Source organism: Ranitomeya variabilis, chromosome 5 (assembly GCF_051348905.1).
Source record: "Ranitomeya variabilis isolate aRanVar5 chromosome 5, aRanVar5.hap1, whole genome shotgun sequence".
NCBI lineage: Eukaryota > Metazoa > Chordata > Amphibia > Anura > Dendrobatidae > Ranitomeya > Ranitomeya variabilis.
Genome location: NC_135236.1, coordinates 323,199,825 through 323,215,023, shown reverse-complemented (window position 1 = coordinate 323,215,023; position 15,199 = coordinate 323,199,825). Strand labels below are relative to the sequence as shown.

Here is a 15,199-nt window from a genome sequence, read left to right as displayed (position 1 = left end):
CAGCGTCATGAGTGCACACATGCATGCACACTACCTGCAGTTGGAGGGCCGGCGGCCGAAAACTAGGGCTGGTAGCCCACTTTGTACTTACAGCATTCACCATATGGGAAAAATAATAATTTATTTTTATAATATGAGTTGGTACGATTATGGTGATACCCAATTTACATGCTTTTCATGTTTTACTCCTTTTACACAAGAAAATAAGTTTTTAACAAAAAAAGTGGCATCATGTTCTGAAAAGCATAATTTTTTAAATATTTTGTTTACAGATCTCTATGAGGGCATGTTTCTTGTGTTGAAAGTTGGAGTGTATATTGGTACCATATTCAGAGACATGACTTTTTGTTCACTTTTAATTTAATTTTTGTTAGGTGGAATAAATAAAAAAAGCAACTATGGCACTGCTATTTATATTTTTTTGTGGATTTCACATTGTGGGATAAATAATGATAAACTTTAATAAAGTTCATTATGAATACAGCAATGCCTCATATGCTCAGTGGCTTGCGAAAAAATTCAACTCCCTTAGCTTTTTACCTATTCTGCTACATTAAAACCTTTGTTTAAATATTATTGTAATCCGATTTTTATGTGAAGCGTCAGCACTAAATATTCTAACTTGGTGAAGTGAAGTGAGAAAACTGTAGGCATAAATTAAATTTATGAGATCAAATAACTAAAAATTGGCGCGTGCATATGTATTCATCCCTTGTGATATGAAGTCAGTCCCTAAAAATATCTGGTGCAACAAGTACATTCATAAGTCACATGCTTATTGAAAGGAAGTCCACCTGTGTGCAATCTAAGTGTCAAACGGTCTGTCTGTATATACAAACCCTTTCTGAAATGCAACACCATTAAGAAAGAAGCATCACTAACCAAACACCACCATGAAGACCAAGGAGATCTCTAAATAAGTCAGGGACAAAGTTATTATTATTATTTATTATTATAGCGCCATTTATTCCATGGCGCTTTAAATGTGAGGAGGGGTATACATAGTTGTTGAGAAGTACAAGTCAGAGTTGGGTTATAAAAAAAATCCCAATCTCTGATGATCCCCCAGAGCAGCACAAAATTAATTATCATCAAATGGAAAGAACATGGTACCACAATAAACTTGCCAAGAGAAGACCAAAACTCTCAGCCCTGGGAAGCAGGGCATTAATCAGAGAGTCAGCACAGAGACCAAATGTAACCCTGAAGGAGCTGCAGAGTTCCCAAGCATAGACTGAAGTATCTGTACATACAACCACAATAAGCCATACATTTCATAGAAGAGACCTTTATGGAAGAGTGGGCAGAGAAAAGCCTTTACTGACATACAAAAATTGTAAGGCTCGTTTTGAGTTTGCCAAATGACATGTGAGAGACTCCCCAAATGTATGGAGGAAGGTGATTTGGTCAGATGAGACCAAAATTTGAACTTTTTGGCCACCAAGGTAAACACCATGTCAAATTAAAGGAAGGGGAAGGAGGATAGTTGTTCACCAGAATATGCTAGAGACATCTGTGCCTGGAATTCAGTGGCTGACTACCACGTATAAGCACATGTAGAAACAAAGGATTTTTCCGGCACAGGAGTCCTTTTCTTAAAAAATAATTTTCTTTATTCAGATTGACGCGTTTCGGACCCGTTAAAAATGGTCCTTTCTCAAAGGCATACAAACATATAATGAGCAATTCTTTTTGTGTTCTTATCCACTGCTGCAGCACATGTGATTAATTAGAAATGATTCATGAAGAAAAAAAATGCAGCACTCACCAGCTGAACTGAAAAGTTATATGTCCTTTATTTCACATTTGTGCCATGGACAAAAGAGAGGACAAGCAGGACGTGAGAGGAATGCTGGGGGACGTGAGAGACGAACGATGGCTGTTTAACGATTACTCGCCTCTACGGGTCCAGGACACTTAGGGTGCGAACCTCTGCTGGCAGGTAGTGCGACTCTCATGGATTTCTAGAGATTGATTAGCCGCCTATACAACTTTTTTATGGCTTGTGATTCAATACATTTTTTCCATACCTCCTTTTGCCCTGATTGTTTACAACTTGTACATCACCATTTTTAAGAAGTTTGTTGTGAGTGTTACACTTTTAGACAATTAATAAAAGTTAATTTTTCGTGGTCTATTTTCTGTTTTGGTTCTTATGTATTCGAAGGTCTGCTGGTTTATTTTTTCAGTGTTTTTTTTTTTCAAAAAGTGGCAAGATGTGGAAAGCTCATAAAGACTTACCCAACTGTAATTGCTGCAACAGGAGGCTCTATAAAGAACTGACTTTAGGGGGGTGAATAGTTATGCACACTGATGTTTTCAGTTATTTTGTCCAATTTGTGGTTTGCTTTGCAATAAAAAGAAAACCAACTGTTCACAGCTGTAGGCATGTTCTTTACATTAACTGATCCAAGCCCTCAAAAAAACTGTGAAATTCCAGGTTGAGAGGTAGAGAAACAGGAAAAAATGACAAAGGAGTGAATACTTTTCAAGCCACTGCAGTTTTTTCTAGTTTTGTTGGTAGGTGTGAAGAAATGAGCTTTTAGGGAGTTTTATTAAAACACTTAACCCCTTTCTGACATTAGGCGTAATAATCCATCCATGTGACCTGGGTCTATCTGACCAGAGATGGATTATTAAGTCTGCGCAATAGCCCGCGCACATGAGTGGTGTACGGGTGATCACCACTGAGTGTCAGCTGATTCTGACAGCTGACATCTGGCACTAAGTGTCAGGAGCAGTCACGCACTGCTCCCGACTCTTTAACCCCTGAAATGCTGTGATCAAACGGGACTGCAGCATTCCTGGAGCTGGCAGAGGGCTGACAGCCCCTCTGCCTTTTGATCGGAGACCCCGTGGCGTGATGCGGGGTCCCAATCGTTGCCATGGTGGCTAAAATATCAATATTGTGAGGAAAATGTGATTTTATTATTTTTATGACTCAACATTATAAACTTCTGTGAAGCATCTGTGGGTTCAAGGTGCTCACCACACATTTAAGTAAATTCCTTGAGAGGTCTAGTTTCCAAAATAGTGTCACTTGTGGGTCATTGTCATTGTTTAGGTTCATCCAGGGCTCTCCAAATGCAACATGGCATCTGCCAATTGTTCCAGCAAATTTTGCATTCAAAAAGCCAAATTTCAATCCTTCCCTTCCGAGCTCTGCTGTGCGCCCAAACAGGGGTTTTATCCCTCATATGGGGTATCGGCATTCTCATGAGAAATTACACAAGAAATTTTGGGGTGCATTTTTTCCTGTTACCCTTGTCAAAATACAAAAAATTTTATCTGAATTCAATTTTTTGTGAAAAAAATAAATGTTAATTTGTTTTTCAAAAAACTCCTGTGAAGCACCTAAAGGGATAGTAAACTTCTTGAATGTGGTTTTGAGCACCTTGAGGCGTGCAGTTTTTAGAATGGTGTCACTTTTGGGTATCTTTTATCATATAGATCCCTCAAAATGACTTGAAATTTGATGTGGTCCTTAAAAAAAAATGGTTTTGTAAAAATGAGAAATTGCTGGTCAACTTTTAACCCTTATAGCTTCCTAACAAAAGAAGTTGCCTATAAAATTGTGCTGATGTAAAGAAGACATGTGAGAAACTATTTTGTGTGACATATCTCTGTAATTTAAAGGTAAGGTACCGCGTTTGTAGATCATTAATAAATCACTGTAATGTAGCATAACATGCTGCTATAACCAAGTTTTAAATGCATGTGAAACAGATTTCGTGTGTTATATGTGTTTAAAGAAGGAACTGGGGGCTGACATCTTGGTTTCACAGCAGTTCACGACACTAACAGTGTCATTTCACAGCACCCCATGGACATAGGAGATAATAGACTGGCGAGGACCCTATCTATAACATTGGAGAGGCGTTAGCAGTGAGCTGGGCACGCCTCTGTGGGCTGCACAAATCACTGCTGTAGGTGTGACTAGCCGCCATTTTATTATAGCCCAGTGCTCTCTGCCCAGCTCCACTTGCTCTCTATCACAGGAGAAATGTGCACTGCTCCTCTGTACTCCAGGCACTGGGCAGACATCCTCTGCCCCTCACATGCTGCCCTGTGTGCTTCTCCTGCTGTGTCTCCGCATCCCCCCTCACAGACAGTCCCACTCCCTGTGATCTCTGGTAAGCTGCATGCACAGCCTGCAGAGAGAGGTGACACCTGACACACCTGTCTCTGCCATACAATGTATCTCTCCCCTCCCTCCACAATGCCTGGCCATTCACTGCAGACCTGGAGCTCTTTCTTATCTTACTGAGGGATGAGTCACAGACAGCTCTGCACAGACAATGCTGCTCCATACACACCACATAAACTAACTGTGCTTCTGATGCAGTAACTGCTGGTGATAGCAGATCACAGGGCAGTCACACACAAAATGGCTCTGCCCTGTGATGCTGCTCTTCATTCTGCCCCAGGGATATTAGACCACCCAAAAGGGGAGGGAAATGCTGATGTCAGCAGTTACTGCCCCAATTTTCCAGCTAACAGTAAAGCTGGTAAGTCTCACTATAGCTGCTTGAGGTCTAAAACGGAAAATGCTCCCCCTAGTGGTCAATATATATATTTGTAAGAAAATATATAATATTTTTCATATAGAAATGTTTGCAAACAGTGCAAACATTGCATTAATACATTTTATTTACTATTTTAAGCTTAATTTCACAAAAAACAAACTACAAGAAAACTGGTGGCACCTTCCCTTTAAGGGCATGAAAATTCAAAGTTGGAAAATTGCGAAATTATTCACATTTTCGCCAAATTTCCATTTTTTTCACAAATAAACGCAAGTCATACCAAAGAAATGTTACCACTGTCATGAAGTACAATATGTCAAGAAGAAACAGTCTCAAAATTACTGGGATCTGTTGAAGTGTTTTAGAGTTATTACCTCATAAAGTGACAGTGGTCAGAATTGTAAAAATTGGCCCGGTCATTAACGTGCAAACCACCCTCGGGGGTAAAGGTGTTAAACAAATATATTTTTACTTAGCTTATCAATACTCCAAGGTCACCCAGACATGTGATCCTTTGATCACATAGGTAATAATACAGTGCATTAACCATACAGAGCAGTGCATTACTTAGCTGATCAGATCCAACCTCCAGCTAGATCTTTTAGGGTACCGTCACACAGTGCCATTTTCATCGCTACGACGGCACGATTCGTGACGTTCTAGCGATATCGTTACGATATCGTAGTGTCTGACACGCTACTGCGATCCGGAACCCCGCTGAGAATCGTACGTCGTAGCAGATCGTTTGAAACTTTCTTTCGTCGTCTAGTGTCCCGCTGTGGCGGCATGATTGCATCGTGTGACACAGGTTGTATACTATGTGCGCACAGTAACCAACGGCTTCTACATCACAAATACGTCATGAATAGTGTTGAGCATTCCGATACCGCAAGTATCGGGTATCGGCCGATACTTGCGGGTATCGGAATTCCGATACCGAGATCCGATACTTTTGTGGTATCGGGTATCGGTATCGAAACAACATTAATGTAAAAATGTGTAAAAGAGAGAATTAAAATAAAAAATATTGCTATACTCACCTCTCCGACGCAGCCTACACCTTAAAAAGGGAAGCAGCAGCGTTCTTTGTTTAAAATTTGCGCTTTTCTTTCCTTTACGTGAAGTCCCGGCTTGTGATTGGTCGCGTGCCGCCCATGTGGCCGGGACGCAACCAATCACAGCAAGCCGTGACGTAATTTCAGGTCCTTCAGGATTTTAAAATTACGTTCCGGCGTTGTGATTGGTTGCGTCGCAGTCACATGGGCGACGCAACCAATCACAGCAAGCCGTGACGTAATTTCAGGTCCTTCAGGATTTTAAAATTACGTCCCGGCTTTGTGATTGGTTGCGTCGCAGTCACATGGGCGACGCAACCAATCACAAGCCGTGACGTCACGGGAGGCTGGAGACACGCGCATTTTAAAATGCGCGCTTGTCCAGCCTCCCGTGATGTCCCGGCTTGTGATTGGTTGCGTCGCGGTCAACCAATCACAAGCCGGGAGGCTGGAGACGCGCGCATTTTAAAATGCGCGCGTGTCCAGCCTCCTGGCTTGTGATTGGTTGACCGCGACGCAACCAATCACAAGCCGGGACGTCACGGGAGGCTGGACAAGCGCACATTTTAAAATGCGCGCGTGTCCAGCCTCCCGGCTTGTGATTGGTTGACCGCGACGCAACCAATCACAAGCCGGGATGTCACGGGAGGCTGGACAAGCGCGCATTTTAAAATGCGCGCGTGTCCAGCCTCCCGTGACGTCACGGCTTGTGATTGGTTGCGTCGCCCATGTGACTGCGACGCAACCAATCACAAAGCCGGGACGTAATTTTAAAATCCTTAAGGACCTGAAATTACGTCACGGCTTGCTGTGATTGGTTGCGTCGCCCATGTGACTGCGACACAACCAATCACAAAGCCGGGACTTCACGTAAGGAAAGAAAAGCGCGAATTTTAAGCAAACAACGCTGCCGGTTCCCTCGCTGAGGTTCAGGCTGCGTCGGAGAGGTGAGTATAGCAATATTTTTTATTTTAATTCTTTCTTTTACACATTAATATGGTTCCCAGGGCCTGAAGGAGAGTTTCCTCTCCTTCAGACCCTGGGAACCATCAGGAATACCGTCCGATACATGAGTCCCATTGACTTGTATTGGTATCGGGTATCGGTATCGGATTGGATCCGATACTTTGCCGGTATCGGCCGATACTTTCCGATACCGATACTTTTAAGTATCGGACGGTATCGCTCAACACTAGTCATGAAATTATCGCTCCAGTGCCGTGTATTGCAACGTGTGACCGCAGTCTACGACGCTGGAGCGATAATCATACGACGCTGCAACGTCACGAATCGTGCCGTCGTAGCGATGAAAATGGCACTGTGTGACGGTACCTTTAGGCTGAGGTTTACAAATAACATAGACCCAATTATCATGCTGCTTGGGTTGCAAATGGTCTGTTAAACACATTTTTAGCTGTCACAGTGGGATATGAGGGGTTCAATTGCTGGGTTTGATGAGAATCTTGGCAGTTACAGAAGGATCCCAGCCTTGTACATCATTAGGCTACTGGTGCTCACACTACACCAGTACAGAAGCTGTACCATGCAATCAGCATGACCATATATATCCATCATGGAGCATAAAGTGACATGTACTCATAATAGATACATACTTCATATAGCATTAATGAGTTTAGGAGTTAGTTTAGTTTTGTATTTAATGGTGCAGAATTTTTATCTTGTTCCTTGATTTCAGGATTTTGAAAGTCATAACTACATTTTACTTTCAAAGTAGCTGCATTAGGGCATCATTATTTTTTATTTATAGGATAAGTTGTATGTCAAAATTTGCAGTAAAATAATGTATTTTTCTTTTTTAATTTTTAGAGGGCTTGAAAATCATCAAAAATATAATATATCTTATTCACCGAGAGGTAAGTAATTATTATTAACACTGAACCAAATTTGTACAATCTTTTTTTAAATATCTTTTCTTTTTTGTACATTAAGAACATTTAGTTTTATATCATTTTTTTTGGGTTGCATTAAAAAAAATCTGCGTTACTAACCTTTGTTTTTCATGGGACCACTTGTAGTTCCTATTGTTAATATTTTAGAGCATATACAATTTTTTGATTACTTGTTATTTTGTTTATTGCAGGGCAGGATGCACAACACCTGGTTATTTCCCATTTAATTAAATGAATTACTTCTGTATTGTCTGCCTGTTTGACTTATGCATGTCAGTGTTAAAAATGTCTGATCTTCTGCTAAAAGTCTGCAGTCACTCTATGGGACTGCTGACTTCTGAATCTTTACAGAATTCTGACAGCATGCAATGTGTACACTGTAAGGATTCAGAAGTTTGCAGTCCCATCGAGAGACTGCAGCCTTTTAGCAGAAGACCGTAGAACTCCTTTAAAGTAAAAAAAACCTCCATACATAACAGTCCAGTTATGACTCAGACAGGAATAGAAATCCATCAGCACCATTCTATTGCATCTTGGAAATGACAAAAATACCTAGGGAGCCCCATACCTTTGTCAAAGTAGTTAGATGAAAGGGTCATCATTAAGTGAAGAATCAAAAGAATTAAATTGCTGAGCTTTACCCTGTTAGATGTCACAGAAGTAAAGCAGTAATGACACTAGTTGGGGTCCCTATCGCTACCCCCCAGGGAAGTCTAGACTGGTGGTTGTGCTCACTCTGACACTTGGCTGTGCTAACCACACACACACGACTTGAGCAGCCCGGAGTCAGATGCTAAGCCAAGCGAGAGTTCCCACTCTACACTGCCACCTAGACACACAATCGCCGTGCTAGATGCGGCATACGTGCACACATAGAGTGGACGTGTATCCACCGACATACATGACATTAATGATCTTAGTGCGCTCCAGGAAACCTTTTATACATTCCTGTTCAAGTCCAGTCAGAAAGGACCTTGCTCATGGACCAATCCAGAACTGCCACGTTACCCGAGAAGCTGACGACCGATCACCAATGAGAGGTCGCCAGCTCTCAAGCATGCTCAGTGGGGTGATTTCTGGACTTAGCTTCTGAAATGTATGTTTGCCGCTGCCTATTGCCAGTTAGTAGTGATGAGCGAATATACTCGTTACTCGAGATTTCTCAAGCACACTTGGGGGTCCTCTGAGTATTTTTTAGTGCTCGGAGTTTTAGTTTTTAGCACCACAGCTGAATGATTTACATCTGTTAGGCAGCATAAGTACATGTGAGGGTTGCCTGGTTGCTAGGAAATCCCCACATGTACTTATGCTGGCTAACAGATGTAAATCATTCAGCTGCGGTGCTAAAAACTAAAACTCCGAGCACTAAAAAATACTCGGAGGACCCTTGAGCATGCTCGATAAATCTCGAGTAACGAGTATATTCGCTCATCACTACTAGTTACAATAGCTTTGGCTGGAGAGCCCACAGTAACCAAGCAAACAGCACGAGTCTGGGCAAGACGCTGAGACCGATGTCTTTGCTGAGCAGCTCCCATTGTGGCCGAAGCAGAATGGGAGACCGCAGAGGCAGACAAGGCTTGGGATCTATCCTGTGCTGTGGGAGAATCCTAACACATGGTGATAGGAGTTGAGTTCCCACCGCTGCACAGCGGGAATCTCGAACCATGTCTGCTGTAGTCTCTCATTCTGCATCAGCCGCAGTGGAGCCTGCTCAGCGGAGACGTTGGTCCCAGTGTCTCACTCAGTCTGATTCTGTGCAAAGGGTTACTGCTGCCTTTCCAGGCTCTGCCATTGTAGCCTGTACTGATTAGCGGCGAGCAGACGTCTCTGGGACTAAGTCGTGCTTTTTCCCTTCTGAGCATGCCCAAAGGAAGATCTCTCAGTGGAGGTCTGGGGTCACATGCTCAGGTAATGCAGCAGCTCCTATTAGTCCTCTAGGAAGGTCCTGAAGTTGCTCAGTTACTGTAGCAGTTCTCATTGGTCCTCTAGGAAGGTCCTGAACTTGCTGCAGCTATAAAAGGTTTGCATGGCCGCACGGCCATGCACTAGTATACACTTGTTTATGTGTGTGTGTTGTGAGTGAAAGTCGCTCTTTAAACATCCCCTCCCTTGTGTTTGAATGCTCGCGTAAGGAGGATGATTGTAATATAGCGCCCGACTTGTTACCAACACTAGTACACAAACAGCGCCTATTACTGTGACCGCCAGTGTGGCGCTGTGCGCTATCTCCGCGCTTTCCTAACCCAAGTCTGGGTGCACTCTCGTGCTACTTTATTACACTGGTCTACAAAAAAAAAACTATTTTTCTGGCATGGACTTTAAGAACAGTTTTAGACTAATTTGAGGGTGCTGAATTGAAATCTGATCTTATAATTTCTCTATCACATCACGTTTTTGCGCTACAGGTGTATAGCCCATTTTCAAGAGTTCCATGATAAATATAAGTAGTGTATGAAAAGTGCCGGTTTATACGGTTCACTAAGGTAAATTTAGTTTTAATTTAGTCTCCCAATAAATATAAGAATATCTTTGTTTTCTTTGAACATGCATAATTCCCATTTGTTATGATAACACCCTTGTTTTCTGTGCTACTGGGACAGTAGAGCTACAGCAGAGCACAAGGTGAAAACTGAATGGCCTCAGTGACAGAGTGGATAGGAAGAATATTGTCTTTCCTCCCTTACACATAAAACTTGGTTGATGAAGCAGTTCGTCAAAGCTCTCAATCACAGTGGAGAATGCTTTAACTATATATGTTCAAATTTTCCTGGTCTTAGTGAAGAGAAGAAAAAGGCTGGAATATTTGATGGAACTCAGAGAAGAACACTTATGAGAGACCCAAATTTCATCACATCAATGAATGAGACAGAAGAGCTTACAGGAAAGAAATATATCTTGGTACCGTGTTAGCCAGTTAGCCATTAAAAGGTATCAACCACTGAGGACTCTCAATTCTAAATATTTTTCTACAGAAGAGCTTGGAATGCATTTTGTAATGTGGTGCAGAATTTTCTAGGGAATAAGAAAGCAGACAACTATGAAGAGATTGTGGAAGAGCTACTAATGAGTCTGCAAAATCTTGGATGTAGAATGAGTATCAAGATTCACTATTTACACAGCCATTTGGACTTTTTTCCAGAGAACCTTGGGGATGTGAGCCAGGAACAAGGGGAGCGTTTTCAGCAGGGCAATAAAACAATGGAAGAACGGTATCAAGGCCAGTGGGACTCACATATGATGGCTGACTATTGCTGGAGCTTGATGAGAGACAACCCAGAAGCTGTACATCACAGATCAGCCAAGAAAAGAAAGTTCAAATAACTGCCATTTGCCATTCATCTGTGTGCCATATATATGTGTATTTATATTTTGTAGTTTAATTCTGTAGGTATATTTGATTTGCTGTACATAGACTTTGTAATCTTTGTTATTCCTTGATTAAAAATATACAATGTAGTATCGAAAGTCATGTGTTTTTATCATAAAACATTAGATAGGAGTAATTTTCATCAAAAATTGAAAATATCTCGAAATCCTGAAGTGATAGCCAAAAACGGAGTTCATATTCGTAATCAGCAGCCAAAATTGACTTAAAATATTTTTTAAAACCTTTTGCCAGAAAAATTGCGTTGACCAGTGTTATTATTTCTGTTACGTGTGGTACCGTGGCCCTGTGACACAACAGGGTTTGCTTCTTTCCCACATGGTGATGCTAACCCGTGTGTGTATCCTCATTGTACCGCCATATAGTTCGTCATTGCTTAGCAGCAGGTTCCATCTCTGCACAGTGGACCCCGCGCTGCGAACGCACCTTATTCCTTTTCTCTAATTATTTGGTGCGTTCCGCTAGCCCTAACACATGGTAAGCTAAATTCGCACTACAAGATTGACCCCATTCTCAAATTAAATTTTTTTTTTCCATATTTTCCATCTCTAAATTTGGGATGCGACTCATGGTCCGGTTCATTTTATAGTCCAAAAAATATAGTAATTTGACTTGGCTACTAATTTTCTACAATATTTCTATCATACCTCATCTTTCTTTGCTTCATGAGCTTTCTGCACAAACCAGATGACTTTAGATTGTAAAGATCGAGGCATGCATTCCAATAAAGTGCTGTTATGTTCTACACCATATGCTGTGTATTCCTCAGTCTTTCCTAGACTTTCACCTAGACCATCAGGAGAAAAATATAATAGAAATGTGAAATGAATTTGTTCTTATTATTCTTAAAAAGAGAAGATACAATTTTTTTTATATATGATATTGATGACTACATTTTCTGTGTCCTCAGATGTAACATTTTTCAAAAGAACATTTATCAAATGTTCAGTATTTCATCAGCTAAAACCAGGAGTGGAACAATCAAAGGAAAAGTATAATAGAAACATATGCACCATGGCTGCATTTTTTACCCACTCCTGGTTTTGGCTTACAAATACTGAGGTAAAATACTGACCAAATACTGAACGTGTGAACGTGGCCTAAAGGTTTGTATGCAGTCTGCGTAATGTTTGCATATACACACCACAACACCATGGTAGCTTTGTCAGTATTATTGGCACTTCATTGTTATTAAAGATGCAAATTATAACATATATTTTTAAAGAGTAAGTAGTTTTGATTTTTATTTCACCTTTAAACACTTTTGTAATATATGTTATCAGAGCAATCTGCTTCTTTCTTGTCAGAATTGATCAGTTATAATAAAAATTCTCAATTCTGAGGTAAAATCTGTACTAAGAGTTACCTATTTGCACTTATTGGAATATTTTTCCTGATTATTTGTGCTTTGATAACTCATGGCTGCTATCCATTTGTCGGTCTTTTTCAAACGCTTTTTATAGACTGTCTAATATTTTGTGGATTAAAAATTACCATTCAAACTAGTTATACTCCTTATCCTACTGATTCTACATGATAAGAGTCTATGTAGATAGGTGGGAGAGGAGGCGGAGCTCTGCCTCTAGCTTCTCCCTCTCCCATTCACATAGCATTGAATCGGCCATCTCCTCTCTCAGTAATGGGAAAGTCTGTCTTCACTGAATACAAATTTTACTTCAGAATTGAGAATTTTGATAATGACTGATCAATTTTGGCAGAGAAAGAAGCATAAAATATATTACAAAGTTACTTATTTTCATGCGTACTATTGGTTTATGAAATAAAAATGTAAACAAAGGTTACACATATAGAAGAATCCAATTAAAGGTGGCTCAGTGGATAGCCATGTTTCTTTGCAGCATGCGGTCCTGGGTTCAAATCCCACAGAGGACAACATCTGCATGGAATTTGTATGTTCCCTCCAAGATAGCGAGAGTTTCTTCGCACACATCAAATACATAGAAATGGGAAATGTACTTTGGATTGATGATGTCTGCACATTGATCAGATGATAAAGAAGATGAAAACCTTTTCCAAAAATAGTTTGGTGTAGAAGTCCTTTAAATGCCACATAACATAGATTTCTGTTTTACTTTTAACATAGGGTTCTCTAGAGGTTTATTAGCACTGGAATAATTAAATGTATATATATAGGTTTGATTTTATGTCCCACCTTTTTTCCAAGATCTGAGCTCCGGCCTGTGGCTGTCTTTAATTCTAATAGAAGGACATTTATAGCTCCCTATGTGATAGCATTACACATGAATGAGGATAGTTATGTAATTTTTAGATGCCTTTAACAATGTAAGACGACAAATGTGCTAATGGCTCTCGCCTAAATGTTTTATTGTGTTTAATGCATTCATTTTATGGCAATTAACTATGTATCTATAACTTACCATTAAAATGTTGTCCAGAACATTGCTGAGCTGCATTTCCATGTCGAACATCCTGTCTTCTGAAACGTCTGACAAAATGATGCCATTATATACTTGCCATTGGAAAATATAGAAACATTCTGAAATTTTTGTTACGTATATTTTTAACTTAATTGCATTCAAAATAATTAAAATAGATATATGTTACCTGTCACCTATCACTAGCTATGTAGTTACATTAACAGTATGTTACTTGCTAGAAAACATGCAGTGAAACACATAACACAGATAAAAGATATTATATTCTTCTGGGCTTTGGGTTTTTCATAAGCACTTTAGCAGGGGATTTTTTTTTAACTCGGATCAACAGATTCTGAGAAGTGTGGAGATATTTCACTTGATCGATTTCCGACTGCAGTTTTGGAAGCATCCCCAGTCCCTACCAACATGGAGGAAATAACTACTCAACCAATCACTGGTTTAGATTGGTCACTCTAGCCAGCGATTGTCTAAACTATGTTCTCCTGTGTATCCAAGGGCATGGCAAAGTAGAAACCAGCAGGGAATCTCAAGAGAATAAACAATGGAGAGATGGGTTTCACTGTGCTGTCGAAATTACAAGTAGAAGAAACCAGGAAATATCTGTAGATGAAACCAGAAAACCATGGATATTTCTGAGTGGTTTATTGTCAATAAAGTTCAAAGTTAACAAACTTCTTAATCTGGAAAAACCACTAGTGGTCTTCAGCTTTCATCTACCAGTATTTCATGGTTTCATCTACTGGTATCTTCAGCAGTGCAGTGAACACCATCTCTCCATTGTTTCTTTGTCTCGGATTAACTTGTGGGTTTGCAGCAGTCAGCATTTTCAAGTTTCACATAACTCCGTCAGGTGAGCAACCTGATCTCCTTTAGACCATATTGTGCTATTGTTTTTCCAGCTTTTCTTTACTCAGCAGGGACTCGCGAAGCATCCAAGAGCAGAGAGGAACCAGCAAAGTGAATGCTACTTCATTTTTTCTGCAATTCTGAACCTTTACAAAATAATATATGCACTAAAATGTATATTTTATGTTTCTTATATAAGAAAATGTACATACTTTTTTTTAAAGATTTTGGTCCAAAATCAATCTTGTCCTGTACCTACCTCTTAGAGTGTGTTCCAACTGGAAAGTATCTTGTGCAGGATATACCATCCCAAGCACAGTAAGGATCACGTGCAAGACAACAGTCAGCACATGCTGTGCCATACATTTCACACTGATGAAGCTTTACTTGGGCCACACTTGATTTGGATCCAATGTACAGTTGCTGCTGTAACAAATAAAAATAGACCTTTAATGAAGGAAGAAAGAGTCTGCTTATTGAATCAGCTCAAACATAATAAGCTGACTACTTCATGAGAATCCAATGTACTTTCTGAAAGGGAATGTGTCATCAGAAAATGACCTGTTTAAATCACGTTTTTATGTTTTCCATTATTTCCATTTTTTTATTTTCCATTATCATCACAGACAGGGTTTATAATCACATGTGACACCTCTCTTTATACACTGCTCAAAAAAATAAAGGGAACACTTAAACAACAGAATATAACTGCAAGTAAATCAAACTTCTGTGAAATCAAATTGTCCACGTATTAATCAACACTGTTTGACAATCAATTTCACATGCTGTTGTGCAAATGGAATAGACAACAGATGGAAATTATTGGCAATTATCAAGACACACTCAATAAAGTAGTAGTTCTGCAGGTGGGGACCACAGACCACATCTCAGTACCAATGCTTTCTGGCTGATGTTTTGGTCACTTTTGAATGCTGGTTGTGCTTTCACACTCATGGTAGCATGAGACAGACTCTACAACCCACACAAGTGGCTCAGGTAGTGCAGCTCATCCAGGATGGCACATCAATGCGAGCTGTGGCAAGAAGATTTGCTG

The 15,199-nt window shown here is 40.2% G+C and overlaps 1 protein-coding gene across 2 annotated transcripts in view; it reads right to left on the bottom strand.

The window, feature by feature from the left end:
• Positions 1-15,199, bottom strand: part of SEMA3E (semaphorin 3E) — a 289,807-nt gene that overhangs the window by 12,747 nt on the left and 261,861 nt on the right. The window contains exons 14-16 of one of the 2 annotated variants that reach the window (XM_077264657.1): positions 14,405-14,571; positions 13,279-13,346; positions 11,527-11,666 (exon numbers count right to left, since the gene is read on the bottom strand). In XM_077264657.1, the coding sequence (XP_077120772.1) occupies positions 11,527-11,666; positions 13,279-13,346; positions 14,405-14,571 (375 nt within the window). The remainder of the gene's footprint in view (positions 1-11,526; positions 11,667-13,278; positions 13,347-14,404; positions 14,572-15,199) is intronic. The other variant, XM_077264658.1, reaches the window with a different exon arrangement.